The sequence below is a fragment of the Chiroxiphia lanceolata genome, chromosome 7 (assembly GCF_009829145.1).
Source record: "Chiroxiphia lanceolata isolate bChiLan1 chromosome 7, bChiLan1.pri, whole genome shotgun sequence".
Lineage (NCBI taxonomy): Eukaryota > Metazoa > Chordata > Aves > Passeriformes > Pipridae > Chiroxiphia > Chiroxiphia lanceolata.
Genome location: NC_045643.1, coordinates 13762037 through 13775361, shown reverse-complemented (window position 1 = coordinate 13775361; position 13325 = coordinate 13762037). Strand labels below are relative to the sequence as shown.

The 13325-nt window shown below is 43.7% G+C and overlaps 1 protein-coding gene across 1 annotated transcript in view; it reads left to right on the top strand.

Moving 5' to 3' along the window:
• Positions 1-6899: 6899 nt before the first annotated feature.
• Positions 6900-13325, top strand: part of PARD3B (par-3 family cell polarity regulator beta) — a 398218-nt gene continuing 391792 nt past the window's right edge. Inside the window, exon 1 of the mRNA XM_032694000.1 lies at positions 6900-7056. Coding sequence (XP_032549891.1) covers positions 6937-7056 — 120 coding nt within the window. The 5' untranslated portion in view covers positions 6900-6936. The remainder of the gene's footprint in view (positions 7057-13325) is intronic.

The following is a 13325-nucleotide window of genomic DNA, read 5'->3' as shown; positions in this document are numbered from 1 at the left end:
GAAGACTTTCTTTCCCCTCTGGATTTCTCTGAATGTACCTTTGGGGTTTTTTTGAGGGACTAATTTCTAAACCTGCCAAACTTTTAAGAGTGTTAATATCCTTTGGACCTATTTAGACAGAGCCATCTCCTGCCCACACTGTAAACAGAGCTTGTTATGAACAGCTCTTATGCTTAATTAACTGTAAACAAATCATTATCCGATGAGCAAAACATTCCTTTCCACACTGTGGGGTGGGGTTTGGCCGTCAGTGTTCGGCTCCTCTGCACTCAGCCTTTTCTTCTAGAGCCCTGCATATATTGACAGATGTGCCTGGTGCCAGCAGGACCTGGAGGGATGCACAGGTTGTTACTGCACAGGTTCTTACAGCCTGGCAGGCTGCCCAGCTGAGGAAAGGGCTCTGCCAGTCCTCCCTTACCTTTCCTGGAACGGCTTCAGGGAGAACAGATCCTGAAGTCCCCCTAGACTAACTGAAAGTGGATTTCTCCCATCGGGCTCCAGACTTTTATTTTGATAGTACAGAGGCTACAGTACTGGATATTCAAGCACATTCTTCTTTTGGATCCTTATACAACATAGATATTAAAAAAATGCATTTGTTGAGCTAAATCGATGTAGTTATATGAGCAGAAAGAAGATCCAAGGTGAACTAAGGGTGGCATCATGAATGGAAAGTGAGAATCATCTTGCTTTGCAAGTCTCACAATATCTTTATTTATTATTTCAACTCTAAATTAGGTTAAAATTAAACTTTTGCAAAAACCTGATTTTATATAGATTGTAAAGAGATTTTTTTTATTGTATTTTTGTAAAACTCTACTGCAGTTCCCAAGAATGTTTGTTAGTTTGATTTCCCTTTATTCACCAACATTGTACCACGGAGACTTGGCAGTGAAAGTGGTTTTATTGATTTTCATTATCCAAGCTAGGAGAAATGCAAAATATAAACAGCAGGAATTATGACCCTTTTTGCCTCTAGTAATTGAAGAGTTTACTGGTAACAACATTCAGTAAGTAGCAAACAAATATATTTTACTGCGTTAACAGGAAAAAAGTTTGAAAAATCACAAATCAGACCTCCAGGGATTATGAGACTGGTTTAAATGATGAAGTTTTTTTACTTTGTTTTCGTCTGGTTCAAGTTTATCCCCAAATCCCTTCTAGTGTGAAGCCCCAGAACAAAATATACCTGTAATAATAACATCTTAAGGCTCTTTTAGGACTTTTTAACATACCTGAACTCAGATTGATTGTATTCCTCTTACATGGTTTATTAATGGTAGAAAGGAGGCTGAGCCAATAGTGCTCCAGGAGCAGCTCCTTTGGCAGCCCTGACTACTGATGTCAAATAGTTAAATGCCTAACGGGTGATGGTGTAGGAAGGAGACACTGCTGAGAGCCAAAAACTAGAGGTCAAAACTTGTGTTGTCTTGTTAGCAGCAAAAATAGGGAAAAATCCTTTGTGCTTTTAGGCAAGTTGCTTAACCAGTCCATGTCTGCTGGCACAGTGTTTGCAAATCTTAACTGACATTTGCTGGCTCTTTTGGGGTCTTTAGATAAAGCCTTTTAGACATAAAAGCAAAGTGCTGATTATCCTTATTGCAATTTCCAGTTACAGCAGAGAAAGCGTAAGAACCGTTCAATTTGGAAAAACGTGAATTCAGAAGTTTTAAATTCTACTCCTCTGGCTGGTGCTGTGCTAATGCAGAACCACTTGGGAATGAATGGCCAGGAGGGAAGGCAGGGATACCAGTGGGGCTGCATTACTGGTACAGTACCCGTGCACCGGGGAACTCCCAGCAGCACCAGTGTGACCCAGGTCAGGCATGGAGATGGGATCACACTGCTGCCCTGAAACAGTGCAGGTGAGATGGGAGCCCTGTGCTTTCACATGGAGGGCTGATCTAGCACAAGCAATGAGGATGCTGTAAAGGGAGCTTATACCTGGTCAGCACCTTGTGTGGTGGGCTGTAGTGTTTCCCATTTGATGCTCAGGAGATCAGGAACTGAGTGTATGGACCTGACAGCCTGCAGCCTGTGTGCAGAGAAGCCAGAAGGGAGGCCAAACCAGTCAGTTGTAGTACAAAACCGCATGAAAAGTGCAAAACATTAGCTAAGATATTTAGGCAAAGGACTCATTGTGGTTGATGGAAGCGGAGGTCTCATCCACTCCCTTTCCTGCTCCCAGCTGCTGGGCCCTACCCTTGCCCTCTAGCCTGCTCTAGGATGTGTTGGAACCTTCCCTGAGTGGCCTTAGCTTGCCAACAAAGCAGAAAACAATCCTTTCTTTTTTTCTGTGTTAGTTTTTTATCAGACTGAGACACTGAAAGCTCATGAAGAGACCCAAGAAGCATCAGGTGGGAAAGGATGATGGGAGGTGAGGAAGGCAAGGGTAGTATCCTTCAGTGACAATAAGTTGTTAAATATGTTCATCCTCTCTCATGGAACTGATACATGAATGATGAATGTCATGAATATTATCTCATGGATATGTATTTGTGTCTGAAACTCGTAACTAGGCTGCCTGCAAAGTACTGTAACCTGGTATAAATCAAAAGAAAAAGGCTGCTGTCTTGATGTGCCGTGTCCTCCCTGGGGCCAGCATAGGCTTTAAACTCCATTACAGAACTGAGTTCTGATTTCTCCTGATTTTCTGTTTTCTGCAGAACTGATTTGGCTGAAAGCTAATCTGGCAAAAAAATTAATTTCCACAGCATCTCATTGCACAGACCTACAACTGTGTGTGCTGGCACACGAAAGGGAATGGATGGGAACAAACAGCTGGGGCCAGAAGGGAGCAGAAGTCCTCCTCTGGGGGGCAAAGCCAGTTTATGCTGCTTACAGCATTAGCTGTATGATGATCTCCTTAGAATGAAATATGGTTTAGATTTCCGTTAAAGAACCAAGCAGGCAGTCCTTCTCAAATGCACAACAGCACAGTAAAAACAAGACTCATTATTAGTCAATTTTCAAAGTTGCTGTATTTTACTCTGAGTAAATTTAAAGTGGGCATAAGGATGATATCAAGGACCTGGTTCTTAGAGGTTTTGTGTATTCAGCAAGAAGAGGTGTATGTGACTCTGCAGCTGCTTTGGGGTTTGGAAGCCTTCAGCTCTCTAAGGTTCATGGGGTATTTTTTTTTCCAGGAAAGTATTTTTTGTCATAATTCCTGATGATTTCATGCAGGAACAAATGATGTAGAGATGTCATAAGTAAAAATTACCCTCAGCTCTCTTTCACCCTGTAATGGACTGATTAAAAGATGGAGTCTGCTTCGCCATTGTCTTGAGAATGGAGCTAAAAAGCCTTGTTGCCCCAACCAGGCTGCTGTAAGAGCCGAGCTACTTGCAAAAGCTCCAGGAGGTATCTAGCGAGCCAGTAAAGGCAGGTAGAGGACCAAAAAAGATAAAAAGTTGTTACAATCAAGAACACAGCAAGGACTTGCTGTCCTAAATAAGGTATGGTAGGTAGATCTTGCTTGGAGACTGGGGAACCAGCCAGTGGACTCCACTCAAGGCCCATCTTCATACCAGGAGACCTTTGCTCGGATACTGCTGAACTGGCCAGTGGGCATCCAGGGGCTACCATGGTGAGGGGATTTAGGGCCATGCCCAGGGAATGCTGGGAGGGCTGTTTGGGGACTACTGCAGGAGCTGCTGCCGTTCAGTTCCGTTACCCTGCCGGTTCAGCTCGTTCCTCAGAGGATACAAGGCGACCAGGGAAGAAGCCCAGCAGAGATCTGCCAGTTTGCAAGCCAGTGGCAGTTCAGGGGGGTGGTAAATCCTGTCCTGTGCTTTTAACAGTTATCCTTAACTTTTCCTACTTTTCTATCTTCCTTCTTTCTCTCTGCTCTTTTGTGTTACAAAATTAAGTTGAAATATCGTTCTGGGATCCAACATCTGGCCTCATTTGTGCCTTAATCTCGCTTATGAGAATGTTTTAGAAACTGGTTCCCCTCTGTATCTAAGCAGACCGGAACACATCCTATTGCAACTAAGACTGTAGTTTCTTAAGAAGTATTTTGTTTGAATTCCAGTTCAACACTCTTGGGCCTCCCATACTTGTCTTAGCTGTGCCAATATGACACCTTTTCTTGTCGCACTGTTACCAGCATTGGAGGAACTTACTTTTGGAAAAGTGCTCCACACCCTGAGAAGGAAAATAGCGTGGCCAACTCTCCTATAAAGGAAACAATTTCTTTTCAGAAAGTTGTGCAGACTATCCCAGAGACACTTAGAGGTAACTATATGATATGTAGGTGTTAATTGTTACCAGATGGCTTCAAAGGCTTTCAGACTGTTTCAACATAAACAAATGTGTGATACACCCAGAACACAATAATGTCTTATCAGCAATACCACGCATAACTTTCAAACAAACACTGTCAGAGAGTAAACACACTGGTGATTCCTCTGCAACCTTTCCTCACTCCCCCTTGTTGATGTGTGGTAATTAAATACAATCTCAGTTTCTGTAAGATACTAAGCACACACATTTAAAGAAAATAGTTTCTTTCATTCTGAAACAGCTATAGGTCCTTATAGTCTAGCCATAAACATTTTGAAACCTGCTGCTTATGCTTCAGGTATGGCACTGAGGACAAAATTGTTTCATTTTTTTTTCAGACATACGTGTTGGTCTAAATCAAGACACTTTCTCTGTCAACAAGCTCCCCAACTCCAGTTACAGTGCATGTCACCTACACTTTTCAAAATTTGAGAAAAAAGAAAATCATACCATGTTTTTTCTGGAGTGTGTCAGACCTTGCTTATAAACAGAGGAAGAAGGGGAAAGGGACAGAAAAGGAGAAAGAGGCCTTTATGTTCATAGTCAATTATTAATCTAAGAATCCCTTGTACTCTGTAGCCAAAATCATATAAGCACAGGGATCCAGGCTTCCCACCACCACATTAGCAGCTTAAATAGAGGAGTGCCTTGAACTCCTCCTGCTCCCACTGATTTAGCTCTGAAGCTGCTGTGTGGGACTGCTCCCCCTTACCATTTCTCAAGAGCAGAGAAAGGTGTGAGAAGCTGTTGCTCCCTGCCCCAGGTATCCCTGCTGCTCCCTCCGTACAAACTCAGCTTACAGAATTCCTAGGTGTTATACCAAGGCTTCTCTCTTTCTCCTCCTGGATTATTTTTCATGTGAATCATTTTCATAACCTCACTGACTTGCTGGTCCCTCCAGCAGCTGGGAGGAATAAGTACTTACCATGGGGAATGCTTTACAGTGGTAAAAGCTGATGTACAAGAAACCACTGGGCCCTGCTCCGCTATTGGGAGCCAGCGGTGAGATGGCTCAGGGCTGAGCTGGCAGGGACACAGCAGTGGGTCTGGAATGGCCACATGGGCTGACTCCAGGGAACGTTTCAGTTTGTCCCCAGCACCTGCCCTGGAGGTGTTTCTGGTCTGCAAGCTGTGCTACCTTCCCCACGGTGTTTTCTGAAGAACTAGGACATTCCTGTTCCTCTCCACCGCTTCTTTGCTCTGGAGGGAAAAAGAAAGTAATTTTTCTCTGGTTCAAAGCGTTCGGGATGCACATTTGCTCACTTGCATATGCAAACACACATACATACCCAGGGAAAGCGGGTCTGTATATGGTTTAATAGATTATTTCTTGTGATTTGCTCTGCAATGCTATGGGCTGGTGGCATACACATCTGGATTTGGAAAAGCAACTGCAGCAGTCCCACACTCCACCTGTGCCTGTTCCTAAGGAACCAGGATGAACTTTCCACTTGCTAGAGTTTATTTGGCTCTGTTCCCACCTCATCCCAAAACTTCACTATTCACTTTAACCTCCAGCCACTTCCACTGCAACATCTCTGGTACCGTCATTTGGTTACATCATACAGCACAGGGCTTGGACTGTCTTTGTGAATGCTAATCGGGGTTGGTGGGGATAGTTCCACTGCAGCAATAGTCCCCTTGTGCTGTCTGATGTCATGCTGTGATTTAGAGGTATTTTTACACTGCCTTTGCTTTGCTTTGCAGTGATTTTCAGCTATACACATCTGCGTCTAGATTGATCTGTTATGGTTGTAGTGGTGTCAGGTTGTCTCGAGTATTTGCACTATGTTGTATGTGGTGTCCTGGTAGATAAGTTACAGGCAGCACTACTTGGTTACCCACGTGGTACAGAAAAATGTACTTTTGCAGAGCAGTGGGTGTTTGTGGAGTGCCTGCAGGTCACTGTATGTAGTGGCAAGGTGTGTGCGAGGTCTTGTGTCACTGTCTCGGTAGGTCGGGGTGGGCAGCTGTGCACATGTGTGTTCACAGCTTCGTAGGGCAAGGGCTGAGGCCGTGGTCAGCGCACCACGCTGCAGGTCACTGCGCACTATTTCTCTCCAGGTGTATTTTGTGTGCCACAGGGCCCGCCCTGTGCCTCAGGGGTGCTCTGTGCTCACCGCGGTACAAACCAGCGCTGTCCGGGCACACAGCTCCTTGCCCCGCATTAACCCGCGCACTGCGCGGTGCCCCCGGGCTGCTGCGCGTCAGCCTTTCACGCTCCGGGGCGGGCAGCGCTGGGTGCAGCCGCCGGGGAGCCCCCGGGTGCCGGCTCCGCACAGCGCGGGGTGCGGAGGCACCGCACTCTGGCCGGCGGGGCGGTCCCGGCGGTGCGCGCAGCGCTGCCCCGCGGCCCCTTTAAGCCCATCCCGGCGCTCCGTGCCCCGGGCGAGCGGCGCCGCCGCCCGCGGCCGCCCCGCCCGGCCCGGCCCGGCCCGCGCCTCCCGGAGCGCCGCGCGGGGCGGGGCGGGCACGGCGGAAGGAGAGGCCGCGGCCGGGCCTCGCTGCCGGCGCTGCCCGCGCTCGGAGGCGCAGCCCCAACCCCGCGGGAGCACCTGCCGCCCGCCCCCGGGGCCGCGGGGCGGCACCTGCCGGGCCGGGCCGGGCGCCGATCGCGGGCGGGCAGGGCGGGCATGGCGGCGCGCTGAGATGAAAGTGACCGTGTGCTTCGGGCGGACCGGCATCGTGGTGCCCTGCAAGGACGGGCAGCTCCGCGTGCGGGACCTGACCCAGCAGGCGCTGCAGCGCTACCGCAAGGCCCAGGAGAAGGTGAGCGGCGGCCGGGCCGTGGCGGAGCCGGGCCGGGGTGAGGGGCGGCCGGGGGAAGGCCCGGGGCCGGCGCGGGGGGCGACGGAACCGGGGGGGCGGTCGGGCTGCCGGGCCGGGGGCCCGCGGGCACGGCCCCGAGCGGGGATGCCCCGGCCAGGTACTGTGTGTGCCCAGCTGGTGCCGGCGGGCTGGGAGCGTGTCCCGCTCAGCTACACAGCCACGGCTGTTATTGCTGTGCGTGTTGACTAACAAACTCGATACAGACTCAAGCGTAACATTAAGTTATTTTCATTAAAGCTTGTGTTTTCTGGCAGTAGCTGCCCAGTGAGGTGCTGTCTGCATGGGTAGGTGACTTCCCTTACATGAAAGGAGCTCTTAAGTTTTTCTTTGATTGTACCTAATTGAGCATAAAAATACTTTTTTCTTTTTTCCTCCAAGAGGCAGGTGCTGAAGGCTAATGGGGTACTGTTCAATACCGATGAAAGGCCTAGTGTTGCAAATACTGCTTTGTGAAAGAAATTCCAGTTACAAGTCCTGAATTGAGGGCCTGCAGGATTGTCCATCCTCCTAAGACATCTGAGTAAAAAGTACAGCCAAAGTCTTATGGGATCTGTTTTGTGCCCTGTGATGGTTTCTTTTGGGCCCAGTCAATTCTTTGATATCCTGAATGCTAAACTGGAAGTAAAGTCTTGTTCTTGAAGGTTTATTTTGAGAAAAACTTGTCACTGATATGTTAAATACATTATGAACAGCTGAGAGTGGTCTAGTAGAGATTGTTTGGTCACCATGTTAGTCCTTCTGAGTGGCATGCTTTAAGCTGCCTTAAGATACATTGAGCTTGACAAATAATTTGTATGAAAAGTCTTTTTCCTAACGATGTTGCCTGTGTGTAATAACTGCATGACGTTTATAGAATTCTTGGTGCTGTTAGAGCCAACAGTCAGTGAGATCTTTTGCACTGAAGTATAGTTCAGAGTACTGAAATACCCCTTCAAGAGAGGGGTTTTATCAGAACCAGAATTACTTTCAGCTGAGTTGAATTTAGAAGTTTAAAGTTTGATATCAGCTTTGATTTGTGCTTCTGGTGAAATTGGAATTAGTCTCGCGATGATGGCTTGAAAGTGGCCTCCAAAGTATTTCAAATGCCTTTTCCTCTGTCTTTAGTTACTTATTTTATTTCTTTAGAAAGCAGTAGAAGGATGCCTGCCTTTCTAGGTGAAGCCCTGACTGTTCTGAAAGGCTCAATAAACAATTATAGGATAGAAATTCCAGCAATGTGAGAAAGGTTCAGAAAAATGCTGGACACTTAAGATATACTACAGTTCAATTGGTTTCTCATGATTTTGTAACCAATTGGCTATTCAAGTAGTATCTAAAGAATTTTTTTTTATATCAAGAAGTCATCTCCTATGTGCCCTTCAGTGTGAGGTCAAAATCATCAGCCTTTTTTATTGGAGAGCCAGAGGCCAGAGTTCATGGTTTTGACCTTGTTGTATTTCTTCCTTTCCAAATGAAACTTTTTCTTTCTGGCTTATTTCCTTATGGAAGTTTTGAGTTCCCTGTTCTGCACTGTAGGTGGACAAAGCACGTACAGGCCAGTTCGTTCAAAAATTGCTGATCACCTTGAGGAGCGGTGCTTCAGTGCTAGAGCTTCTATAAGGGTGTATGAAGAGGCAGGGTGGGGGGAGCAACCTGAAGGCCTGAAAAGCAGAGTAGGTTTTCATACAAATCACTAGAAAAAACGGGTTTTGGCTTCTGCACCTTCTCTCCCCCCCAGTTCACTGGAAATGTAAACAGTTCTCTTGCAGTGCTTTTATTCACTGGCTTCCAGCCTACAGGATTTGCAGTGGAACTGGCCAAAAAGATAAATAGACAAATTTCTTCTTATCTTGACAAGCATCATTCAGTGTTAAATTGCTTTCCTGGGGGAAAATTTGGGGTTGGTAAAATAGATCATACAGATGTCTCAAACAATTAATTTTATTACCTTTTGGAGTATTTTTTGTCTGATCTAACATGATGAATTGGGTGTTTTGCCATTTTCCTTCTCTTGGCTTCTTCTATAATTAGCTTTCTTTAAAAAAATATAAAATCTTACGGAGAATGGCATTATCTCAAGGTAATCAGCAGCTAAAATCTGCTGTGAGGTGTGCATGTAAACAGGTTTGTGCTAAAGATAACTGCATATTTGTTTTTCTTTTCAAAATATTTAGAATGCTTTCTGTGACAGAATGCTGCTCGTTCTGTTGGCATGTTAAATGTTCTTGTAAGTTTGTTTTTTTTTTTCAAGTGTTAAAATCTTTTAAAAGAATGAAGTGGAAAATAGTATTGCTAAAGTGCTTAAAGTATTTGGAGAGGGGAGGAGAGTTGATACAAGGAATATCTTTCATAATTGCAGAATGGAAAATGAAAAAGGTAGCTAGGATACAAGCTTTAGGAACTTTTTATTAGTTATGGTACAGTCAAATACCACAAAAATGTGTGTGAGAGGCTCTGAATTTTGGGAAGTCTAGTTTTGCTATTACACTGCAGTCACTTGTCTGGCAAAGGGGAAGATACAAGATTAGATTATTAGTTCATGTACAATTGTAAAATATTTGAATTTACATGTATAAAAAGAGAAAATTTTTGAATTGGTTTAAACTACTCAGCACTTCTTTATACTTGTAATGAGAGGAAAGCTGATGCAGTAAATGATTAAGTCTCTCATTTCTGTGACACTTTTGGTAGATAGCTGAGAACTCTGTGGGCAGTTGGTTATTGTAGCCTACTGTGTTTCCTTAGCAAGTTTGGTTTGCTCTCTTGATTGGGCTGTGTTGGCAAGGTTTGGTCATGAAGGCCCAGCTGCCTCAGCTAACAAAGTTGCTTCATTAATTGAAACAAAACACTAGGCCCATTTCAATTGAGAAATCAGGCAGTGATTGTTTTTTGATGCTACTGAATGTAGTGGATATTAGAGGTACTGTTGCAGTTCTGAATGGGCAGAGTTTGTCTGATTCGCTGGAGGATACCAATAACTCTGGAATTATGAACTTTGTATTATAGGATCAACTACAGTATCATCGTGATGTGAATAGTCTTAGATATTTAAGACTTTTTTTGTTGATCAGCTTCTTTGTGAGAATTGTGAAGAATTTTTAAGGGAAGTGACTGTCATCTCAGAAGGTAACTTGAGTTTCAGTAAAATGAAGTTTGGAATTTTTTTGTGACTCAGGATCTGCTTTTGTTGCTGTTTAGCAGTGTGCATTAAGGCTTCCCGCTGACAGGTAGATACAGTAGGATTAATGATTCCTTATTGTCAGCCTAGTCCCTAACTTGGTATTTTTGGTGCCTTGGGGAGCAGTTGCATGTCATCAGTTGTATTTAGGATTCTTTGCTTGAGTGAGAGCAGATATTCTGCAAAACAGTTGAGTTGCTGTACCTGATAGTGTGATCGCTTCTGTGTAGCTGTAAGGCATAGCCTTGGTTGCAGGACAAGGTACCTTGTTGATAGTTCTGCAGTGAATTATCAGAGACCTTTTGTTTGTTTGTTTTTCCCGAGTACATGAATGAGAAGGAGAGGTTCTGAGTCAGCACTGAAGGTTTCCATGTTGTCTTGTGATGTTGCCTGGATCTGCATGGTCCTGTTGAAAGCAATTCCTTAAAATGCATACGGGGCTGGATGCACTCCAGGTAAGTGCACCGTTGTGCTCACACCTCTGCCCTTTGAAATGCCACTCCCCCCACGTTGGAGGCAATATCTGAATTACCAGCTTTGTAGTGCAGCCCTTGGTTCAGCTGAGGATTCTTGCTTGCTCGCTCAGAGGCCTTGAATGCTGCGGGTACAGAAAGTGATGTATGCCCAGGGAAAAGAATGCTTGAGACTGGCAAGTGAATTCCACAATGACTTTTCTTTGAGCTGCAGGGAAACTTTTCCAAGGAAAATGTATAACGTATTTTGCTGTTCCATATGCTTTTTATCTTTCTGGAGGAGCCAGAGATGGGGGAGTGGTGTTTATCACCTGTGTATTACTTTACTCCCGTTTGCATATCCAGCACTTACTTAGACAGCTTAATTGAAATGACTACTTTGCTGTCTGAAATCTTGTCCATAGACACCAGATGAATGGGTGGAACATGGAAACCATGTAGCAAAATCAATAAACACTGCAATTTCTTGTTTAAGATTTCTTACTTTAAGCACAGTGAAATTTTTAAGTGGCTCACTCTCAGCAGCCTTTGTGGGCCTCCCTTCAGAAATGCCAAGAGACAATCAAATAATTGTTGAACTGTCTCACAGGGACTTGAGTTGTTATGGACATTACAGTTTCTGTTTTGTGTTTCCATTCATGAGAAGGTACAGATGTCAGCTGTTAATTCTGGAATGGTAATGGTGTTTTTGATTGGCAGTCAGACCAAGTAGGAAGCAATAATATAGTGAGTTAATTCAAGAATGGTGCATTTTTGATTAGAGTGAAAAAAAGTGAGTTGTTCCGTTGCATTACTGATCTTTTCCAAACTGGATGTATTTAAAGAGCTGATGTTTGAGATGTGCTACCTATATAATTTTTTAATCCTACTAATAAAATACTTTCTCAGTTTCTTTCTGTTCCTGCTTGCCAGCCACATGACAATTAGTTTTCTGGAATTAAGTGTTGCTGTTGTAAATCAGCCAGCAATCAGGAGTACTAAATGTTCTTGTAGTTTCTCTAAATATATTGGGGAAAGGGAGAATGATAATTTATTTTGACTCCAAACTCTATGCTTATGAAAGAAGTTTGCAAAATCAGAAGATTTCTTCAGAAGATATATGTGAAAAATTGTAAAAGAAATCCTTTTTTTATGAACATTTTTTCTGTTTTGGGCAAATTGTAAGTATTTAGTCCTTTATAAAGGCAGAATAATAGAGTTGTATCTGTGTAGCACTTTTGCACTTTGTCTTGGACTTGGACTCTAGGTTTGGGGTTTTTTTCCCTATCCCAGTTTGTCGTAGTTTATTTTATTTTTTGCTCTAATAGGGATGGGGTAATCCATAATCTTTGTTTTACCAAAACAATTCTAAACTCTGTCTTCAAGTACTTTTTTTTCCTAGAAAATATTTTAACTATTAATTCCCATATTTTTCATAGCACTGCTTAATCAGCTGCAGTATGTTAGTGAGTCTTGGAAACTTTCTGTCAGTGAACAGCTTGATTATCACTTCTGTGTTCAGCCTTTGGATTTGTCCACTGTGTTATTGTACTCAAAAATGAGAATATAACTGGATACGCTGCTTTCCCATTCCTATCATATGAATTTGAGTGACTGACTCATGTATGGGAAGACAGGCCATGTAAGCAGGAGGAGTAAAGAAAAGGGAAGGAGACAAATGATTTAAGAAACTGTTTATTGACTTAAAAACACTAGTGATGACATTTCATTGAGATTGGAAATAGCTTTCAGCTGGCAGAACTTTGGGCCTCTTAAAGGATTTCCAGGATCACTTTTACAGTGATCCAGAAAAATTGAGGGTTAAAAAGTGTCTGCCTTTTAATTTCTTTTGCATAAAATGTCTGCTCTTGTGTTGTATTGTTGCCACTAGTTTGATGTAATGAGATTTTTGGTAGATTTCCAATCTCCTTTTCCTTTTGTCCCAGGTGTTTATAATCCAAACAGAAAAACTGCCATTGGACTTAGTCAGATTTGTCATAGCAAATGTCTTCTAGGACATTAGGTACTTATGTAACCTGAAAAAAATATTTTTGATCCCTTTGTCCCTTATAAGATGTTGATTATTGCCAGTAACTTGGGCTTTTGACTGGATGTTGCTACCTGATGTTAATGTGTTTCCAGGGAGCTCAGTTGAAGGGTAGAGCTGATAAAACTGGTGGAAATTCAATAGGCAAAATTAGAATAACTCATCCTGGAAATACTGCAGGTCAGACTTCAGTGTATATGATAATACTGAGTTTCCGTTTTTGTCTCCCAGATCACATTAATCAAATTCTGAGTATTACTCTGTTATTACTTGAGAGACAGCAAAGCTTTGTGTAGTAACTAAATAAAGCAGTCGTAGGAGGAAACCATTAAAGAGCAGTACAGAGTTCTCAGTAGTGACTGCTTCCTGTTGCTTTTGCCCAGTTGAAGATGAACTCCAAGTAGACACGTAGGAATTTGTGAAGAAGGAATTTAAACCTCAAATGGTATTTCTGGCAGAGGATGGAACCAGGAGGGTGTTTTGCTTGCTGCACAATATTTTGGGGTTTTTTTTCCTTAAGTAACTGAACGTGGAGGGTTGTGTTCTATTGATA